This window comes from Lepus europaeus, chromosome 7 (assembly GCF_033115175.1).
Source record: "Lepus europaeus isolate LE1 chromosome 7, mLepTim1.pri, whole genome shotgun sequence".
Classification (NCBI taxonomy): domain Eukaryota; kingdom Metazoa; phylum Chordata; class Mammalia; order Lagomorpha; family Leporidae; genus Lepus; species Lepus europaeus.
The window spans coordinates 13,266,106-13,284,397 of NC_084833.1; the positions used below are offsets into that span (position 1 = coordinate 13,266,106).

Below are 18,292 nucleotides of genomic sequence, written 5' to 3' on the forward strand. Positions count from 1 at the left end.
GCCAGCGCATCGTGCTGATCTGAAGCCAGGAGCCAGGTGCTTCTCCTGGTCTCCCATGCGGGTGCAGGGCCCAAGCACTTGGGCCATCCTCCACTGCCTTCCTGGGCCGTAGCAGAGAGCTGGCCTGGAAGAGGGGCAACCGGGATAGAATCTGGTGCCCCAACCGGGACTAGAACGCGGTGTGCTGGCGCCGCAAGGCAGAGGATTAGCTGTTAAGCCACGGCGCCCGCCCTTTTCTCTTTTTTTAGGATCTATTAATTCATCCATGTAGCTGCATGAATAGATAATATTCCATCACTGCTGAATCGTCTTCCAATTTAATTATGTACTGCTGTCTGCTTAACACTAACCTTTCAAAGTTTTTCTTGTACTCCTATTTTCTTTTACAAATAGTACACAGAGGTTTATGGAGTACACATGACTTCAGTTTACATTCTACAAGTATGTCTATTTTTCATATAGATTTACAACTGTTGCCACACAATTTATTTAAAAGGAAAACTTCTCCATTGTCTTGCTATTGCACCTTTTGCAAAGATCAGTTGATTCAATTCTGTGGGTCACTTTCTGAATTCTATGGCCTGTTCCACTGATCTCTGTGTGTCTCTTTTCCCCAGTACCATACTGTGAGGGTTACTATGATTTATAGAAATGTGTAAAATCAGGTTTTATACCTGTTCAAATTTTATTCTTTGATGTATTATTTTCTGTTTACTAATTCTATTATTTCAAAGGAATTCTTAATCAGTATATTGATTTTGACCAAAAAAAAAAAAATAAAGAAAGAAAGAAAGAAAGAAAACCTGGAAGACTGAGTTTCAATTGTGATAGCATAGATTATACAAAGTAGTCAATCTAATCTTTCAGCCCTTTAATTTGGCCTGTCTTTACCTTAATTTAAGTTTTCTCTCATTTCAATTATCACTATTCTACAGATTTTAGTACTTAAAAGACACATATATATGTATGAAGATATGTGTGTGTATGTGTATTTATTTATTTGTTTGAGAGGCAGAGTTACAGAGAGATGGAGAGAAAGAGATAATGGTCTTCTATCTACTAGTTCACTCCCCAGATGGCTGCAACAGCTGGAGCTGGGCCAACATGAAATCAGGAGCCATAACCTTCTTCCAGGTCTCCCACATGAGCGCAGGAGCCCAAATATGTGGCCCAGGTCACAGCAGAGAGCTGGATCTGAAGAGGAGTAGCCAGGACATGAACCAGCACCCATATGGGATGCCAGCACCTTAGACAAAAGCTTAACCCCCTCCCCGGCTATACCACAGTGCCAGCCCTAAAACATATATTTTTATACCCAAAGGACTAAACATAAATCTGAAAAATGATATAAAGGAAATTATGAAAATTATGTTGCAAAACATGGTGAATGCCAGTAAAGAGATAAAAATTTTAGATTAACCAGATAAAAATTCTGCAGCGGGAGTCATCACAGTGGCTCAGTATGTTAGAGTACTGCTTGCAAAGGTGGCATCCCAGTTTGGAGTGCTTGTTTGAATCTCTGCTTTTCTGTTTCCAATCTTTCTACTATTATATCTGAGAAAGAAGTAGAAAACAACTCAAGTATTATGACCACTGCCACACAAGTAGAAAACCTGCATGGTTTTGGCCTGGACAAGCCCTGGGCCTTTGTGGTCATTTGAGGATTGAAGTAATGGGTGAAGATCTCTCCGTCTCTCTGTCTCTATTCCTTAAAAATAAATAAATAAATAAATAAATCTTTTTTACAAAGGAAAGGAATTCTGTAGCAGGAAACTAGAAGAGATGAGACACACCATAGACAGCAATGACTCATATCTTAATTTTATTTTTTTATTTATTTTAAAATTTTATTAATATAAGCAGAACTGTTACCATGTATTTCATAGATAAAAATTCTAAGAAGATAACCATACTTCCCTTCCTCCATCTCTCCCTCAATCCTCTCTCCTTACTTTCTTTCATTTTTTCCTTTAATTTTTTCAATAAGATAATTTCAATTTACTTTATAATCAAAGGCTTAATGTACCATTAACCATAGTGTTCAACCAGTAAAAGGTAAAAAGACAACTTTTCCACGGGAATACAGACAAGAGCCATAAAAAAAAGTCAAATCATAAGATGTCAATTTCATTCTTATACATTGTGGTTTTTTTTTTTTTTTTTTGTATTCTATGTTGACTACCAAGTATCAGTGAAAAACATATTTGTCTTTTGGCGACTGGCTTATTTCACTAAGCATAATGACCTCCAGTTACATCCACTTTGTAGTTTTTTGGTTTTTTAGATTTATTCATTTGAAAGGCAGAGTTACAGAGAGAGAGAGCGTGAGAGAGAGAGAATTGTTCATCTACTGGTTCGCTCCCCAAATGGCTGCAACAGCCAGCACTGGATAAGACTGAAGCCAGGAGGCAGGAGCTTCCCTTGAGTTTCCCATGTGGGTGTAGGGGCCCATGCACTTGGGCGATTCTCTACTGCTTTTGCAGATGCATTTATCAGGGAGCTGGACTGGAAGTGAAGCAGCCAGGACAAAAACCAGCAGCTATATGAGATGCTGCATTGCAGGCTGCAGCTTAATGTGCTATGCCACTGTGCCACCCCTGCACCCATTTTATTGCAAAAGACAGGATTTCATTCTTTTTATGGCTAAATAGTATTTTGTTGTGTATAAATACCACATTTTCTTTATCAGTTTTGATTTTAAGTATACTTTCTTTCCAGCTCTCTGCTATGGCCTGAGAAAGCAGTAGAAGATGGCCCAAGTCCTTGGGCCTCTGTACCCACATGGGAGACCTGGAAGAAGCTCCTGGCTCCTGCCTTCAGATTGGCACAGCTCTGGCCGTTGTGGCCATCTGGGGAGTGAACCAGCGGATGGAAGACTCTCTCTCTCTCTCTCTCTCTCTCTGTAGCTCTGTCTTTCAAATAAATAAAATGAATCTTTTTTTAAAAAGTATACTATTTTTATGCCCTTTTTACCATTTTATGTCCTTTTACTATTTTATTATTTTTATGTCCTTTTTACTATTTATATGTTCAATTCTTGAATATATATATATATTAATATATTACTCTCACACTTTACTCACTAATATGTTTTTTTTCTAGTTCCAATATTTTATTTTTCACTTCATGGCCTTATCAACATATTACCTTCTTTATGCTATAAAGCATGAACTAGAATACCAGTAGGAGTAGGAGTAAATATTATTGAGTACCTACTATGAAAGACATTACATAAAGTACTCTATATGATCTACCTTAGTTCATTCATCTGCTTTAAATGGAGGAAAATGTTAGGACTCCAGTTATGTTGATGTTGAAAACAACATAGAGAAAGTTAAATAAATTCATGAAATATTGTTGGAATCATGGTATATTAGAGTTCTCTAGAGAAAAAGAATCAACAGGAAATAAATAGATGATGGGTAGATGGATAAATGATAGGTGGATAGTTAGATGATAGATACAGATAGATATAGATAGATGGATATAGATAGATATAGATAGATGGATATAGATAGATATAGATAGATGGGTACAGATAGATAGGCAGAGGTCAACAAGGGTTGGTTTATGTGATTATGGAAACTGGGAAGTCCCACAATCTGCTGTCTGCAAGCTGGAGACTGAAGAAAACTAGTGGTGCACTATCAGTTCACATCAAACATCTGAAAACCACAGGAGAAATAGTGTAAATTCCAGTCCAAGTTTGAAGGCTTTAGGTCCGAGTGTGCTGAAATCCCAGGGTGGGAATGATTGGGTGTGCCAGTTGAAATAGAGCACAACAGTTAAGATGTGGCTTGGGACACCCACAACCCACACTGGGGTAGCCTGGGGTTGAGTTCCAGCTCTTCTCCCAATTCCAGCTTCCTACTAAGGCACACCTTGGGAGGGAGCAGATGATTGCTCAAGTAGTTGGGTCCCTGCTACCCACCTTGGAGACCTGGGTTGAATTCCCAGCTGTGGCTTCAGCTTGGCTCAGTCGTAGCTGTTATAAGCATTTGGGATTTGGGGAAGGATACAGTGAATGGTAAATTCATTCTTTCTCTCTCTCTCTCTCTCTCTCTCTCTCCCTCTCTCCCTCCCTCCACCCTGTTTTCTCTCCCCCCTTTCAAGTGAATACAATAAATAAATACATTTTTATAATTTATCTTTACTCTGCCTCACCTACATTGGTGAGGACAATCTTCTTTGCTCATTGGACCAATTGATATTCTGATTTCTTCTGGAAACAACCTCATAGACACAACCAAATATAATGTTTTACCATATATCTTGGCATCTCTTTGCTCAGCCAAGAGGACACATTGAATTAACTAATCCAGAAAATAATTAACTAATACAATCAATAAAAATACTAATTTTAGATCATTCTACATGGGTTCTGATCCAACTTAGGAGGGGGAATAAAAATAGGTGGCTATAAGTCAGCAACGTGAAATACGAAAAGAAAATATTGTGAAATTAATATTGAGAGCAATATTTAAAGATTTATTTATTTATTTGAAGGAGTTACACAGAAAAAAAATAGAGACAGCAAGAAATCTTCCATCCATTGGTCCACTCCTCAAATGGCCACAATGGCCACAGGTAGGCCAATCCAAAGCCAGAAGTCAGGAGCTTCTTCTAGGTCCCCCGCGTGGGTGTGGAGACGCAGTACTTGGGCCATCTTCTTCTGTTTTCCCAGTATATTAGTAGGGAATTGGATCAGAATTGGAACAGCCAGGACATGAATCAGCATGTGACTTTACCAGCTATGCCACAGCACTGGCCCCACAAACAATTTTATAAAGCCCATCAAGGGCTAGCACAAATACTAGACTACAAAAATTGAATTTAGATTTAATAAGCACATATTAGAACTTTAAATATTCAAATACAGCATAGAAGGCTAAGAGATGAAAACACTAAAGCAATTTAAAAGACAGGCAGCATTCTTGTACACTGAGAAGTTAATGCGCAGTATGTGACATCCATGTGAGTGGATACGGAGAATACCAAAAAAAAGGCCAAATAAACAGAACATTGAGAAAGAGAAGAAATTTAAGTCCTTGAAATGAAGAACCACATCAATTCTGACATACATTTTATTTTTTAAAACTTTTATTTAGTAAATATAAATTTCCAAAGTACAGTTTATGGATTACAATGGCTTCCCCCCCCCCCATAACTTCCCTCCCACTCGCACCCCTCCCATTTCCCGCTCCCTCTCCCATTCCATTCACATCAAGATTCATTTTCAATTATCTTTATATACAGAAGATCGATTTAGTATATACTAAGTAAAGATTGCATCAGTATGGCCGGCGCCACGGCTCACTAGGCTAATCCTCCGCCTTGCGGCGCCGGCACACCGGGTTCTAGTCCCGGTCGGGGCACCGATCCTGTCCCGGTTGCCCCTCTTCCAGGCCAGCTCTCTGCTGTGGCCAGGGAGTGCAGTGGAGGATGGCCCAAGTGCTTGGGCCCTGCACCCCATGGGAGACCAGGAGAAGCCCCTGGCTCCTGCCATCGGATTGGCGCGGTGCGCCGGCCGCAGCACGCCAGCCGCGGCGGCCATTGGAGGGTGAACCAACGGCAAAAGGAAGACCTTTCTCTCTGTCTCTCTCTCTCACTGTCCACTCTGCCTGTCAAAAAAAAAAAAAAAAAAAAAGATTGCATCAGTTTGCACCCACACAGAAACACAAAGTGTAAAATACTGTTTCAGTACTAGTTATAGCATTACTTCACATTGGACAACACATTAAGGATAGATCCCACATGAGAAGAAAGTACACAGTGACTCCTGTTGTTGACTTAACAATTTGACACTCTTGTTTATGGCGTCAGAAATCTCCCTAGGCTCTAGTCATGAGTTGCCAAGGCAATGGAAGCCTCTTGAGTTCGCTGAATTTGATCTTATTCCGACAGGGTCATAGTCAAAGTGGAAGTTCTCTCCTCCCTTCAGAGAAAGGTACCTCCTTCATTGATGGCCCGTTCTTTCTACTGGGATCTCACTCGCAGAGATCTTTCATTTAGGTATTCCTTTTTCCAGAGTGTCTTGGCTTTCCATGCCTAAAATACTCTCATGGGCTCTTGAGCCAGACCGAATGCCTTAAGGGCTGATTCTGAGGCCAGAGTGCTATTTAGGGCATCTGCCATTCTATGAGTCTGTTGTGTATCCTGCTTCCCATGTTGGAAGGTTCTCTCCCTTTTTGATTCTATCAGTTAGTATTAGCAGACACTAGTCTTGTTTGTGTGATCCCTTTGACTCTTAGACCTATCAGTGTGATCAATTGTGAACTGAAATTGATCACTTGGACTAGTGAGATGGCATTGGTACATGCTACTTGATGGGATTATATTGGAATCCCCTGTCACGTTTCTAACTCCACCATTTGGGGCACGTCCGATTGAGCATGTCCCAAACTATACATCTCCTCCCTCTCTTTTTCCCATTCTTATATTTAACAGTGATCACTTTTCAGTTAAATTGAAACACCTTGTTGATCCTCTGTCCTGTTGATCTATTTCTGAGAGTGGAGTATTTAAGTCCCCCAGTACTATTGTATTGGGGTCTAAGTCTCCCTTTAAGTCCCTTAACAAGTCTTTTAAATAAGCTGGTGCTCTGTAATTAGGTGCATATACATTGATAATCGTTATATCTTCCTATTGAATGGATCCCTTAATCATTATATAGTGCCCCTCTTTTTCTCTCTAACAGTTTTTGTGTTAAAGTTTATGTTGTCTGATATTAAGGTGGCTACGCCCGCTCTTTTTTCATTTCTGTTGGCATGGTATATCTTTTTCCAGCCTTTCACTTTCAGTCTGTATGGATCATTGTTGGAAAGATGTGTTTCTTGTAAGCAGCAAAAAGATGGGTTTTGTTCCTTAACCCAATCAGCCAATCAGTGTCTTTTAACTGGACAGTTCAGGCCATTAACATTCAATGTGACTATTGATATTGATAAGTAGTAACTTTGCCCTGCCATTTCCCAAAGATATTTTCTAATATATGCTTTGAACTTCCTGTGATCTTTCGCTGTGAGTTTTCCTTCCTTTACCTTCTTTCATATTGGTGACCGTGTTTCTGTGTTTCTGTGTGTAACACATCTTTAAGCATCTTTTGCAGGGCTGGATGAGTGGCGACAAATTCTTTCAATTTCTGTTTGCTGTGAAAGGTCTTTATTTCACCTTCATTCACAAATGAGAGCTTTGCAGGATATACTATTCTGGGCTGGCAGTTTTTCTCTCTTAGTACCTGGGCTATGTCTTGCCATTCCCTTCTAGCTTGTAGGGTTTCTGATGAGAAGTCAGCTGTGAGTCTAATTGGAGATCCTCTGAGAGTAATCTGACATTTCTCTCTTGTATAGTTTAGAATCTTTTCTTTATGTTTCACTGTGGTGAGTTTGATTACAATGTGTCGTGGTGAGGATCTCTTTTGGTCATGTTTACTAGGGGTTCTATGAGCTTCCTGTACTAGGATGTCTCTGTCCTTCTCCAGACCTGGGAAATTTTCTGCTAGTATCTCACTAAAAATGCCTTCTAATCCTTTCTCTCTCTCCATGCCTTCAGGAACTCCTAGAACTTGAATGTTGGGTGTTTAAATAGTATCCTATAGATTCCCAACAATATTTTTTAGATTTCTAATTTCCTCTTCTTTTCTTTGGTTTGACTGTATACTTTCCTGTGCTCTGTCTTCTAAGTCCGATATTCTCTCTTCTGTTTCACTGACTCTGTTTTTAAGGCTCTCTAATGTGTTTGTCATTTGAGCTATTGAGTTCTTCATTTCATTTTGATTTCTCTTCACTATCACACTTTCCTGTTCTACTTGTTTCTGCGTTTCATTTTGATTCCTGCTTAAGATTTCATTTTCACGAGAGAGATTTTCTATCCTGCCCAGTAAGGAATTCCGTACCTCAAGCATTTGTTTTTGAACATTTCTAATTGTTCTTATCATAAATTTTTTGAAATCCGTATCTTGCATTTCTTCCATCTCATCATCTTCGTAATCTTGGCTTGGGGTGTCTTGTTTATTTGGGGGTGTCATAATGTCTTCCTTGTTCTTGTTTCCTCAGTTTCTGCATTTGTCGCTTGACATTGTAGAGATATTCTTTAGATCTTCTTCCCTCACTGTGGTGTTTTTTTCTTGTTGTACTATGACTGTATTAAGTAGACTGTCTGCTTTTGCTGGAGCCTTAGAGGCTTGAGATGGGTGTGGCCTGAGAGTTCTGTTTGGTTCCTCAGGGTTAAGGGTGTGCCAAAGGTGACACTCCCAGGTGAGGTGTGGTAAATCTCTTTCTTTCTTTCTTTCTTTCTTTCTTTCTTTCTTTCTTTCTCTCTTTCTTTCTTTCTTTCTTTCTCGAAGGGACGCACAACTGAGCGGAATTGAAAGTAATTAGCAGGCAAATGATATACCCACAGGAGCCAGAGATCGGAAGCTCTTTCCCAAGGACCTCACAGGGAATCTGTGCTGCCCTCAGTGTGGGCTCAAATTCTCCTGCAGTCTCCCACTGGGTTGCCAAGTTACCGAATTGTAGCATCTCTGGAGAGTACTCACGTGAATTCTGTGAGTTCTCTCCCCCACCGTCTCTTTTTTCACAGTCTCAGTTCATTAGCACCACACATTCACTAGGTCCTAATCTCCTGCTATTTCACCCCCCCACCCAAGTCATTTTTTTCTGCTTGCCTGAGGGTGGGTGCAGACCTAAGGTCACGCCACTTATGACGTATGTCCAAAATGGTGCCTGCTCTTTGTCTTGCTCACCCATGAGAGGTGAGTGGAGAGAGAGAAACTTGTGTCTGTACCGGTCACTTTTTTTTCTCTCTCTCTCTCTTCTAATTAGCCTGGTGAACTTTTCCCCACGGGGTTTCAAGCCTCGTTCCCTCTAGTCTCCTCTTTCCATTTTCCCACCGGTGTCTCAGGCTATTGAGTTTTGGCTCACCTTGCGTTCCAGCGCGGGTGTGTTGATTCTGCCACTGTTGTCCCGAGCCATGGGCTCCCACACCCTCTACGCAGGTCCACCATGAATCACTAGTTCTGGAAGAGTTTCCTCTGCTGTTTCTTCCCCTACTCTTCCTTGAACCTGCAGTATCTCCACTTTTATTAAACTGTCTCTTCCTGGACTATCAGTGTGCTCCCTTCCTATTCTGCCATCTTGCCTGGGCAGTTCGACATACATTTTAAAAATTTTGTATTGGATCATATGGTTGGAAAAGTGGGAAAACAAGTAAAATGAATTTTTCCATTGTTTGAGAAGAGAAAAATATCTGAAGTATAACAATCAGCCTTAAACCCATATTTTCAGCAGGAAGAAAATTAAATTGTCAGCCATATTAGCAAGACTAACAGAATGTGAATTTGAATTCAGATTTCTATACCCAGATTAACTATCCATAACATTTGATTGCAAAATTAATACATGTAATATACACAAAAATGGAAAGTCATTTTACTATCCATAGGTGCAGATATAGAGTGAAAGTGTTTCACCAAAAGGGAAGAAATGCAAAATATCTAATTATAGAATGAAGAAGAAGGAATAGAGCACATTTTCTCTTTTTCTTTCGCTTTAAGTCATGTTTATCTGCGTCAGGAACACCTTCTGTCATTTCATGCAGTATATTCATATGATAAGGATAATGGGGAAGATTTACCTGTGCAAAGGAGAGACTTACAATATTGAAATGCAGATTAGTCTGTGTTCTCAAAACATAGACCAGAATACAAGATTTGAGTCCAAGTAACTTATTTTGGAGATAACACCAGAAAATACTGATAGGAGAATCGGAAAGTGTGTCAGACAAGGGAAGGGTGCCAAAACAGGGTTTCATAGTAAATGATTTGTATTTGTATAAAACTGAGGCTCAATCTACCTGGCACCAATTTAGAAGACTGTCTAAAGCAGGTCAGCTGAAAGGTGAGGAATTGGCTACTCATGATTTTACTTTTGTCATTTAAGGATTGTTAATACCTGAAATTTTAATATCGCACACATAATGTCCTGAACATACAAAATAAGCTGAAACTCCCTCAGATATACAATTCTGTTTGCTATTTTCATAAGCATTGGACAATGATGCCAAGAGGATATAGAGAGCAACATCAGTGCTTTCTAAGGAAGAGAAATTCAGGTTAGAAAAGAAGCCCAGCTGCTTGTTTGAAGACTTCAGAGGAGGAAGTAACCATCAATGGGAGTAGAAATAGCAATGCATTAGCATTACAAGAGGAACCTGAAGACTTCACTGAATTAGTGCAATTTCATAATAAAGCTTTAACAGATGTGGAGCTACTTTTTAAGGATGAGCAAAAAAAAAATAGCTTTTGAGATGTAATCTACTCCTTGTGAAGATTGCCTGAACTTTGTTGAAATGACATCAAAGGATCCAGAATATTACATAAACTCAGTTGATACAGCAGTGGAGGGTTTGAGAAGATGGGTTCCATTTCTGAGAAAGCTCAGCTGTGGGTAAAATGCTATCAGATGACATCACATGCTATAGAGAAACCATTTGTGAAAGGCAGTCAATCAATGAGGCAGACTTCATAGCTGTCTTATTTTAAGAAATTGCCAATTTTGAACAGTCTTTGTCTTGACTTAAGACACAATGCTTTCTGTTCGTTTCTTTGTTTTTTTTTTTTTTAATATTTTTCTTCATAGCATTTGTTAATTCCTCTATTTAATGTAGGGTTAATCTTATGAGTACAAATTCAACTGAAAACACATCTTTGTAAAAAATAAGAATGGGACTGGGAAGCGAGGAGGAAGAAGGATAGGATTATGGGTAGGAGGGAAGAATCGTTATGTTCCTAAATTTGCATATATGAAATACATGAAGTTTGATTCTTTAAATAAAATTAAAAAAAGAAATTGCTGGAACTTCATCAACCTCCATGAGCCACCACCTTGATTAGTCAGAAGCTATCAAGATACAGACAAGATTATCCACCAGAATAAAATGATTATGGCTCACTGAAGGCTTAGATAATTATCAGTAATTTTTTAATCAATAAAATATTTAATTAACATATGTATATTTGAAGCATAGTGCTATTTACATTAACACTAGACTAAAATATTGTATAAAAGTAACTTTTATATGCATTGAAAAATGAAACAAGAAAGTAGCTGAATTCAGCTATTGCAGCATTCAATTTATTACAGTGGTCTGGAATAAGATCTGTATTCTCTCTCGAGTATGTTTGTAACAGCAATTACTGAAAATGACTGTATGTACTACTAATCATAACAAAGCAATTCTCTATATGCATGTAATTGCTTCTACTGTAGACAAGTGGGATGAGGAGAAGCAATTGCCCTCACGGGGACCCTATCCCTAGACAGTCCTAAGTATGAATAATATTCTCCTTATCTCCATTCATTAGGCTCTAAAGTCACTTCATGGCTCCATGTGACATGGTTTCAAAGGCATAAGAATCTCAGCAGCCTCTTTGTTCACTATTTTTCTAAATAAATGCGTATGCTTCTGGTATACACACTGGACTTTCCAAAACAATATTTGCAGTGAGTATGCAAACACAGGCAGGGCAAATGCTTCAAGATAAAATTCAATTGATTCCTGCTGAAGTGATAACTTAGTAAAGTCTGCAGACACATTCTCAGGTACTTTTCTCAGACATAGTTCTATTATGTTGGAGGTAATATAATGTTATCTTTTCTGTTGTACAAAAAAGGAAAATTAAGAATAAGTTACATAACTCTACCATTACACAGAAAAATTTGCAGTACACAGAAATGAACTCAGGCTTCCTAGTCTCATGTTAATGACATTTTTCTACCTATTCTTGCTTCAGGAACCTTGAAGTCTTTTTGAAAAGTTCATTAGATAGATTTCTGCAATATTATTTATACATCCTTCCAGATATAAATATGTGATTTCAGTCTCAGAATTCAGGACTGCCTTTCACTTCTTTTCAAGATCAAGGTAAGCTATATTTGATATATACCTTTGGTAGAAATAAACTTGATATAGAATAATTGGGCATCTACATCTTCTATGAATTCTTTCAGTTCGCATCTGCTTGTTTAAACACTTTTTCTGGAGTATTTACATGAATCTAGCATTCAAATGCAAAACTGAAAATGTCATTCTTTGTTCCTTAAGAAGATTCCAAGGACCTATACTATACAATGCTCTGAGGAGGTGGTAAATTCATCCTAATTACTAGGTTGTGATCTATTATTGAAGGCAAAGCTCACCAAAACAGGGTGCTGCCATAATTTTATATATTCCAGAAGAATTATTATGATCCTACCGAGATCATCACTCCATTTTCACTATCATTTCCCGACAATTTCTTTTGTCATTACTTGGAAAATCTGACATTGCAGAGATTAAGGGCAAAGACATTGGTATAATTTAGATGTGAATTTTATTATTGATTTTATATTACTAGGAATAGAATATGAGGAAGGCACTTAGCCCTTCCAGCTCCATTTTCTTAACAGTTAATGAGGTTATATGTCTATATGTATTTATATATAAATATTTTATCTCTGTTCATCTACTGTTATATCTGTTTACCCATCCATCTTTTTATTATCTATCATCTGTGAGACAAACTGGCTCATAAGTACTAACTTCAAAAAGCTAGTGACTTTAATAGATATAATTGAAGAGACAAATTCATTACAATATATGATTTTGACAAGTTAATATGATCCTTTGTTTATTTCTACACACAAGAACATAGCAAAGTAGTCTGTGAATATGTCTCAATCAATAATTTCTAGCTCTAGAGATAGTTTCCTACTATATATAATATTCATATCAAATATGGCATCTTTGCTAATGGTGCCAATGTTACTGTTATACTGGAAACCATAAATATATTGCTTTATATTGTAAAAGAAACAGTGTACAATGATTAAAGTAGCAATTTTGAGGTGGTAAGATTATCCAGAATTAGCCACATGGTAAATCAGAGAACACATTTGTCATCATTAAATATAATGATGCTAAGAATAAAAATTATAGCTCATAATATTATGTGAGTGTTGTCTTGACAACTGCAAATAATCTAAAATCCAGACACGTCAAGCAGTATGTGGTAGTGCCAGGGAATAGATGATAGTGGTTATCAGGAAATGGGTGTCCTTCCAAAGATCCAAATTCAAATAGAAGTACTTAAAACACTGTATTCATGTATGGACAGATATGTAGACTAAGATCAACCTCCAATACTATGAATTTTTAATAGTCAAAATCTGATATCCATCTAAGTGTTGACAAAAATGATAGTAACAATGTGTCTAAGATAAGAGAGGATGAGTTAACCATGAGCTAAAATGTGATTTTAAAGAAGAAATAAGAAAAAACAATACATAAAGATATTTGAACTCAGAGAATGGTTGTCAAAGCCACTCAACTGAGAGAAATGTACACAGTGTGTGAGAAAGCACCAAAATTAACTCCTCCCTTATGCCCTTTGTGTTGTCAGATATCTTTCCTATAGCAACACACAGATAATTGTTCCATCCCAACAGGAATATTATATCTAGGAATTATCTGTTTTGTGCTGAATACCTACATTACACAAAGAAGTTATAATACATCATCTCATTTAACTCACAATAATCCCTTGAGCTACATTTCAAGACTACCTTAATTTCCCTGATAATAAGTTGAGATTCAGTGAAGTGAGGTTAAGAACAGTGTCTCCCAAGTCATAAATTGTAGGGCTTATATGTGAACGTAAATGCATCTCTTCCCAGAACTTTAGACTTCATATCCATTGACCTTCCTTTTCAGAATTGCTTTATAGTTGTACTTGCTTGTAGTGATGCATTTATTTCACCACAGTTACTTGTGAGTTGCTCTACTATGCAACCTATGAATTAAGTTTGCTATAATGAAAGAAATGTAAATTTTGAACATTTACAATTAGTTCAAATACTTTAACAGTATTCAGGTTGGGAATCCCTTGGATATGTCCAAAGCTTAGTTCTGTTAATGCTTGTGTAATAATTCAGTCTGTTTCTTTCCTAAAATTCATACATACATGGACACAATAACAAATTAATCTAACAGATGATGAGAAAATTAAATTAACGTATACATACAAACATCTGGCACATGACAACTTAGGAGTGTAAGATTCAATATGTCTTTTAGAGAAGATAGATTCAGTAGTGAACTAAGCCTGGGATTATAAAGTAAACTGAGGCTATGCTATTGCAAAACTTAAAGAAAAAAGAAGGAAAGAAGGGGATTAAGAGAAGGAGAGAAAGAGGAAGGCAAGTGTATCACTTTTTCTGTGATATCCCAGCAGTCATGACTCTGACTTGTTCTGATAGACACGTTAGTGAGCTGATTCTTATTCTTTTTTCTAGCTTTAATGTCTTCTTTGCACTTCTTGTTATTTTTATTTCCTATCTGTTAATATTTATCACCATTTTTCAGATGCACTCAGGTGAGGGATACCAGAAGGCTTTATCGACCTGTGGTTCTCATCTTACTACTGTATCTTTATTTTATGGGATACAATTCTTAGAATTGTATTTATGAAATACCTGCAATCTATTCTCTTTATACTAATGAAAATTTAAAAATAAATTTAAAAAAGCAAAAGAGAAGATAGATTCATTCTAGCCATGTGACCTTGGGCAAGTCATTATCCCTTGTGATTCAGTTTACTCATAAACAAAATGAAGAAGTTGGGAAATAATCTGTGAATACCCTTCCTCGTCAAAGGTCTATTATTGTACATTTCAGTTATGCATCACGTGTACTGCCATACCCAACCTTTGGACCTGGAAAAGACTGAACACAAATTGTTGCTGTAATGAAAAATGCTCATTCACTACAATATCTATGCTGCTTTTTATTGTTAATCATTCTATTCTTTCTTTCTCTTCACAATAGAGAATCTTGTGATTTTTTTTTTAAATGGAGAATAATACAGAGATAAGTGAATTCATCCTGCTGGGGCTAACCAGTGCGCCAGAACTGCAGGTCCCATTCTTCATAATGTTCACTGCTGTCTACCTCCTCACCCTGACTGGGAACCTGGGAATGATCGTGTTGATCCTGCTGGACTCTCATCTCCACACCCCAATGTACTTTTTCCTCAGTAACCTTTCTCTTTTAGACTTTTGCTACTCCTCCACAGTCACTCCAAAAGTGTTGGTTGGGCTGCTTGTAGAAGACAACGTCATCTCCTACAGGGCCTGTGCTGCCCAGATGTTCTTTTTTGCAGGCTTTGCCACTGTGGAAAGTTACCTCTTGGCCTCAATGGCTTATGACCGATATGTGGCTGTGTGCAAACCATTGCATTATGCCGTCATAATGACAAAGAGCATCTGTGTTCGTATGGCTGTAGGCTGCTATGTTGTTGGTTTTGTGAATGCTTCTGTCCAAATTGGAGACACATTCCGACTTTCTCTCTGTATGTCCAATGTCATTCATCACTTTTTCTGTGATATCCCAGCAGTCATGACTCTGACTTGTTCTGATAGACACGTTAGTGAGCTGATTCTTATTCTTTTTTCTAGCTTTAATGTCTTCTTTGCACTTCTTGTTATTTTTATTTCCTATCTGTTAATATTTATCACCATTTTTCAGATGCACTCAGGTGAGGGATACCAGAAGGCTTTATCGGCCTGTGGTTCTCATCTTACTACTGTATCTTTATTTTATGGGACTGTAATGATCATGTACTTACAGCCCAGTTCCAGTCATTCCATGGACACAGACAAAATTGCATCTGTATTTTACACTATGATCATCCCCATGCTAAATCCTATTATTTATAGTCTCAGGAACAAAGAAGTAAAGAGTTCATTTAAAAAAGCAGCTGAGAAAGCAAAAGGTTTCCTAGGTTTGTCTTTCAATGATGTGAAATCCACAGAAAGTTAATTCATTCCTTTTGGACCTACATCACACAATAACTCAAGTTTTAAATGCCTTACAGTGTGTAGAACATAAAATTTTATCTATTTTGTTAATCTTTAGTTGAGGAACTCTTCTTGGGCTTTGCAAATTAGGAGATACTAGAATAATTTAAATAAAGTTTAGTGAAATGTGTGTTTTTGATTGCCTTATCTAGATATAATTACTTCATCTTAATAAATTGATGTTTGAGATGACTGAAAGATTTTGTTTAAGAAAGTTTGTGGGGTCGGCGCCATAGCTCATTTGGTTAATCCTCCGCCTGTGGCGCCGACACCCCATATGGGTGCCAGGTTCTAGTCCCGAGACCAAGAGGAAGCACTGGGCTCCTGGCTTCGGACTGGCGTAGTTCCGGCCATAGCAGCCATTTGTGGGGTAAATCAACAGAAGGAAGACCTTTCTCTCTGTCTCTCTCTCTCACTGCTAACTCTGTCAAATTTTTTAAAAAAAGAAAACTTGTCATGTGACAACTTCCAAATGGTGAGTAGCCGTATCAGAATAAAAAGCAGGGTCTGGCATTGTGCTTCAGTAGATTAAGACACCACTTGTAATGACAACATTTCATGCCGGATTGCTGGCTTGAGTCCTAGGTGATTCATCTCCAATTCAGCTACTTTTTAAAATAGAAATAGCTCTACTCATATGAGATAAGAGACTTGAAATAAAAAACTGCATAAACAGATGACATGATATCTTGATAAAATTATTGATTCAGCAAGAAGATATAATAATCATAAATATGTACACATTCAAAACAAGATTATCCAGAGAGGTAGTCATGATGGCTCAAGTTCTGGGCCCCTTCACCCACTTGGAACTTCATGTTTTCTTTGTTTCTGGTTTTCGCCTGGCACAGCCTTGGTTGTTGTGAGCATCTGGGAAGTGACCGTGCAGATGGACAGTATCTTTCCTCCCATATCACCTGATTCCAATGTCACTCTACATCTCAAAATAAATTAATTAGTTTTTGAAATGGAATAAAAAACCCTAATATTTAAATAATTGCACTGTATTATTTACATGATTGTAAAATATAATAAAATTTCTACCTGAAACCAATATGATATATAAGTTACATAGAATCATGAGCAAGCCACTAAAACTTAGTTAACAAAGTTTCAGGATATAAGTTTAATTCACAAAAATTAATGAAATATCTATATAGTATTGATAAACAAATTGAAAGTAAAATTAACCTAATTCCATTTTATATTATAACCAAAAATGTTAAAATAGATAGGAAATTAATTTTCAATAGCAGTGCCCATGGAATTCACTTGTGAACAATAGTTTTTTCAAAAAAAGGTCTTGCAACACCTAAACATCCACAAAATAAGAATGAAGCGGAACCTCTAACTTATATCACATACAAAAATTAACTAAAAATATATCACAGATCTAACCCCTAATTATAAAATTTTATAAGAAAAAAGGTAGAAGCTGAGAGGAAACTAGAAAATAAATATTTACTGTGTAGGAATTTTTTTTCATTTATTAAACTTTTATTTAATGAATATAAATTTCCAAAGTACAGCTTATGGGTTACAATGGCTTCCCCCCTCCCATAAATTCCCTCCCACCCGCAACCCTCCCTTTTCCCACTCCCTCTCCCCTTCCATTCACATCAAGATTCATTTTCAATTCTCTTTATATACAGAAGATCAGTTTAGTATATATTAGGTAAAGATTTCAACAGTTTGCCCCCATATAGCAACACAAAGTGAAAAAAATACTGTTGGAGTACTAGTTATAGCATTAAATAACAGTGTACAGCACATTAGATCCTACATAATATTTTTTTAAAAATTAATTAATTTGGCCGGCGCCATGGCTCAATAGGCTAATCCTCCACCTTGCGGTGCCGGCACACCGGGTTCTAGTCCTGGTTGGGGCTCCGGATTCTGTCCCGGTTGCCCCTCTTCCAGGCCAGCTCTCTGCTGTGGCCCGGGAAGGCAGTGAGGGATGGCCCAAGTGCTTGGGCCCTGCACCCCATGGGAGACCAGGATAGGCACCTGGCTCCTGCCTTCAGATCAGCGCGGTGCGCCAGCCGTGGCGGCCATTGGAGGGTGAACCAACGGCAAAAGGAAGACCTTTCTCTCTCTCTCTCTCTCACTGTCTACTCTGCCTGTCAAAAAAAAAATTAATTAATTTTCTATGCCATTTCCAATTTAACACCAGGTTTTTTTTTTTTTTTCATTTCCAATTTATGGCATATTGTTAAGGAATTCTTGAGAGGGCAATTTACAGCATCAATTGCTTGCACTGGCAAAGGAGTCAGCACAAGCCAGCAACAAGAGCTACAATTACATGTAATTGGAAAAATGAGAAAAAATTAGATCAAAATGAGCAGAAGAAAGGGACTAACAAAGATAAAGCTGAACTCAATGGATCTGAAAACAAAAATGAG

General features: G+C 37.7%; 1 protein-coding gene across 1 annotated transcript; it reads left to right on the top strand.

Moving 5' to 3' along the window:
• The first annotated feature begins 14,883 nt into the window (after nucleotides 1-14,883).
• On the top strand, nucleotides 14,884-15,852 carry LOC133763610 (olfactory receptor 5B17-like). Its single transcript, XM_062197410.1, has one exon. The coding sequence runs from the start codon at nucleotides 14,884-14,886 to the stop codon at nucleotides 15,850-15,852; it is 969 nt and encodes a 322-aa protein (XP_062053394.1).
• Nucleotides 15,853-18,292: the final 2,440 nt, after the last annotated feature.

Coding starts and splice junctions, on each gene's coding strand:
- LOC133763610 (XM_062197410.1), top strand. CDS start 14,884: ATGGAGAATAATACAGAGATAAGTGAATTCATCCTGCTGGGGCTAACC.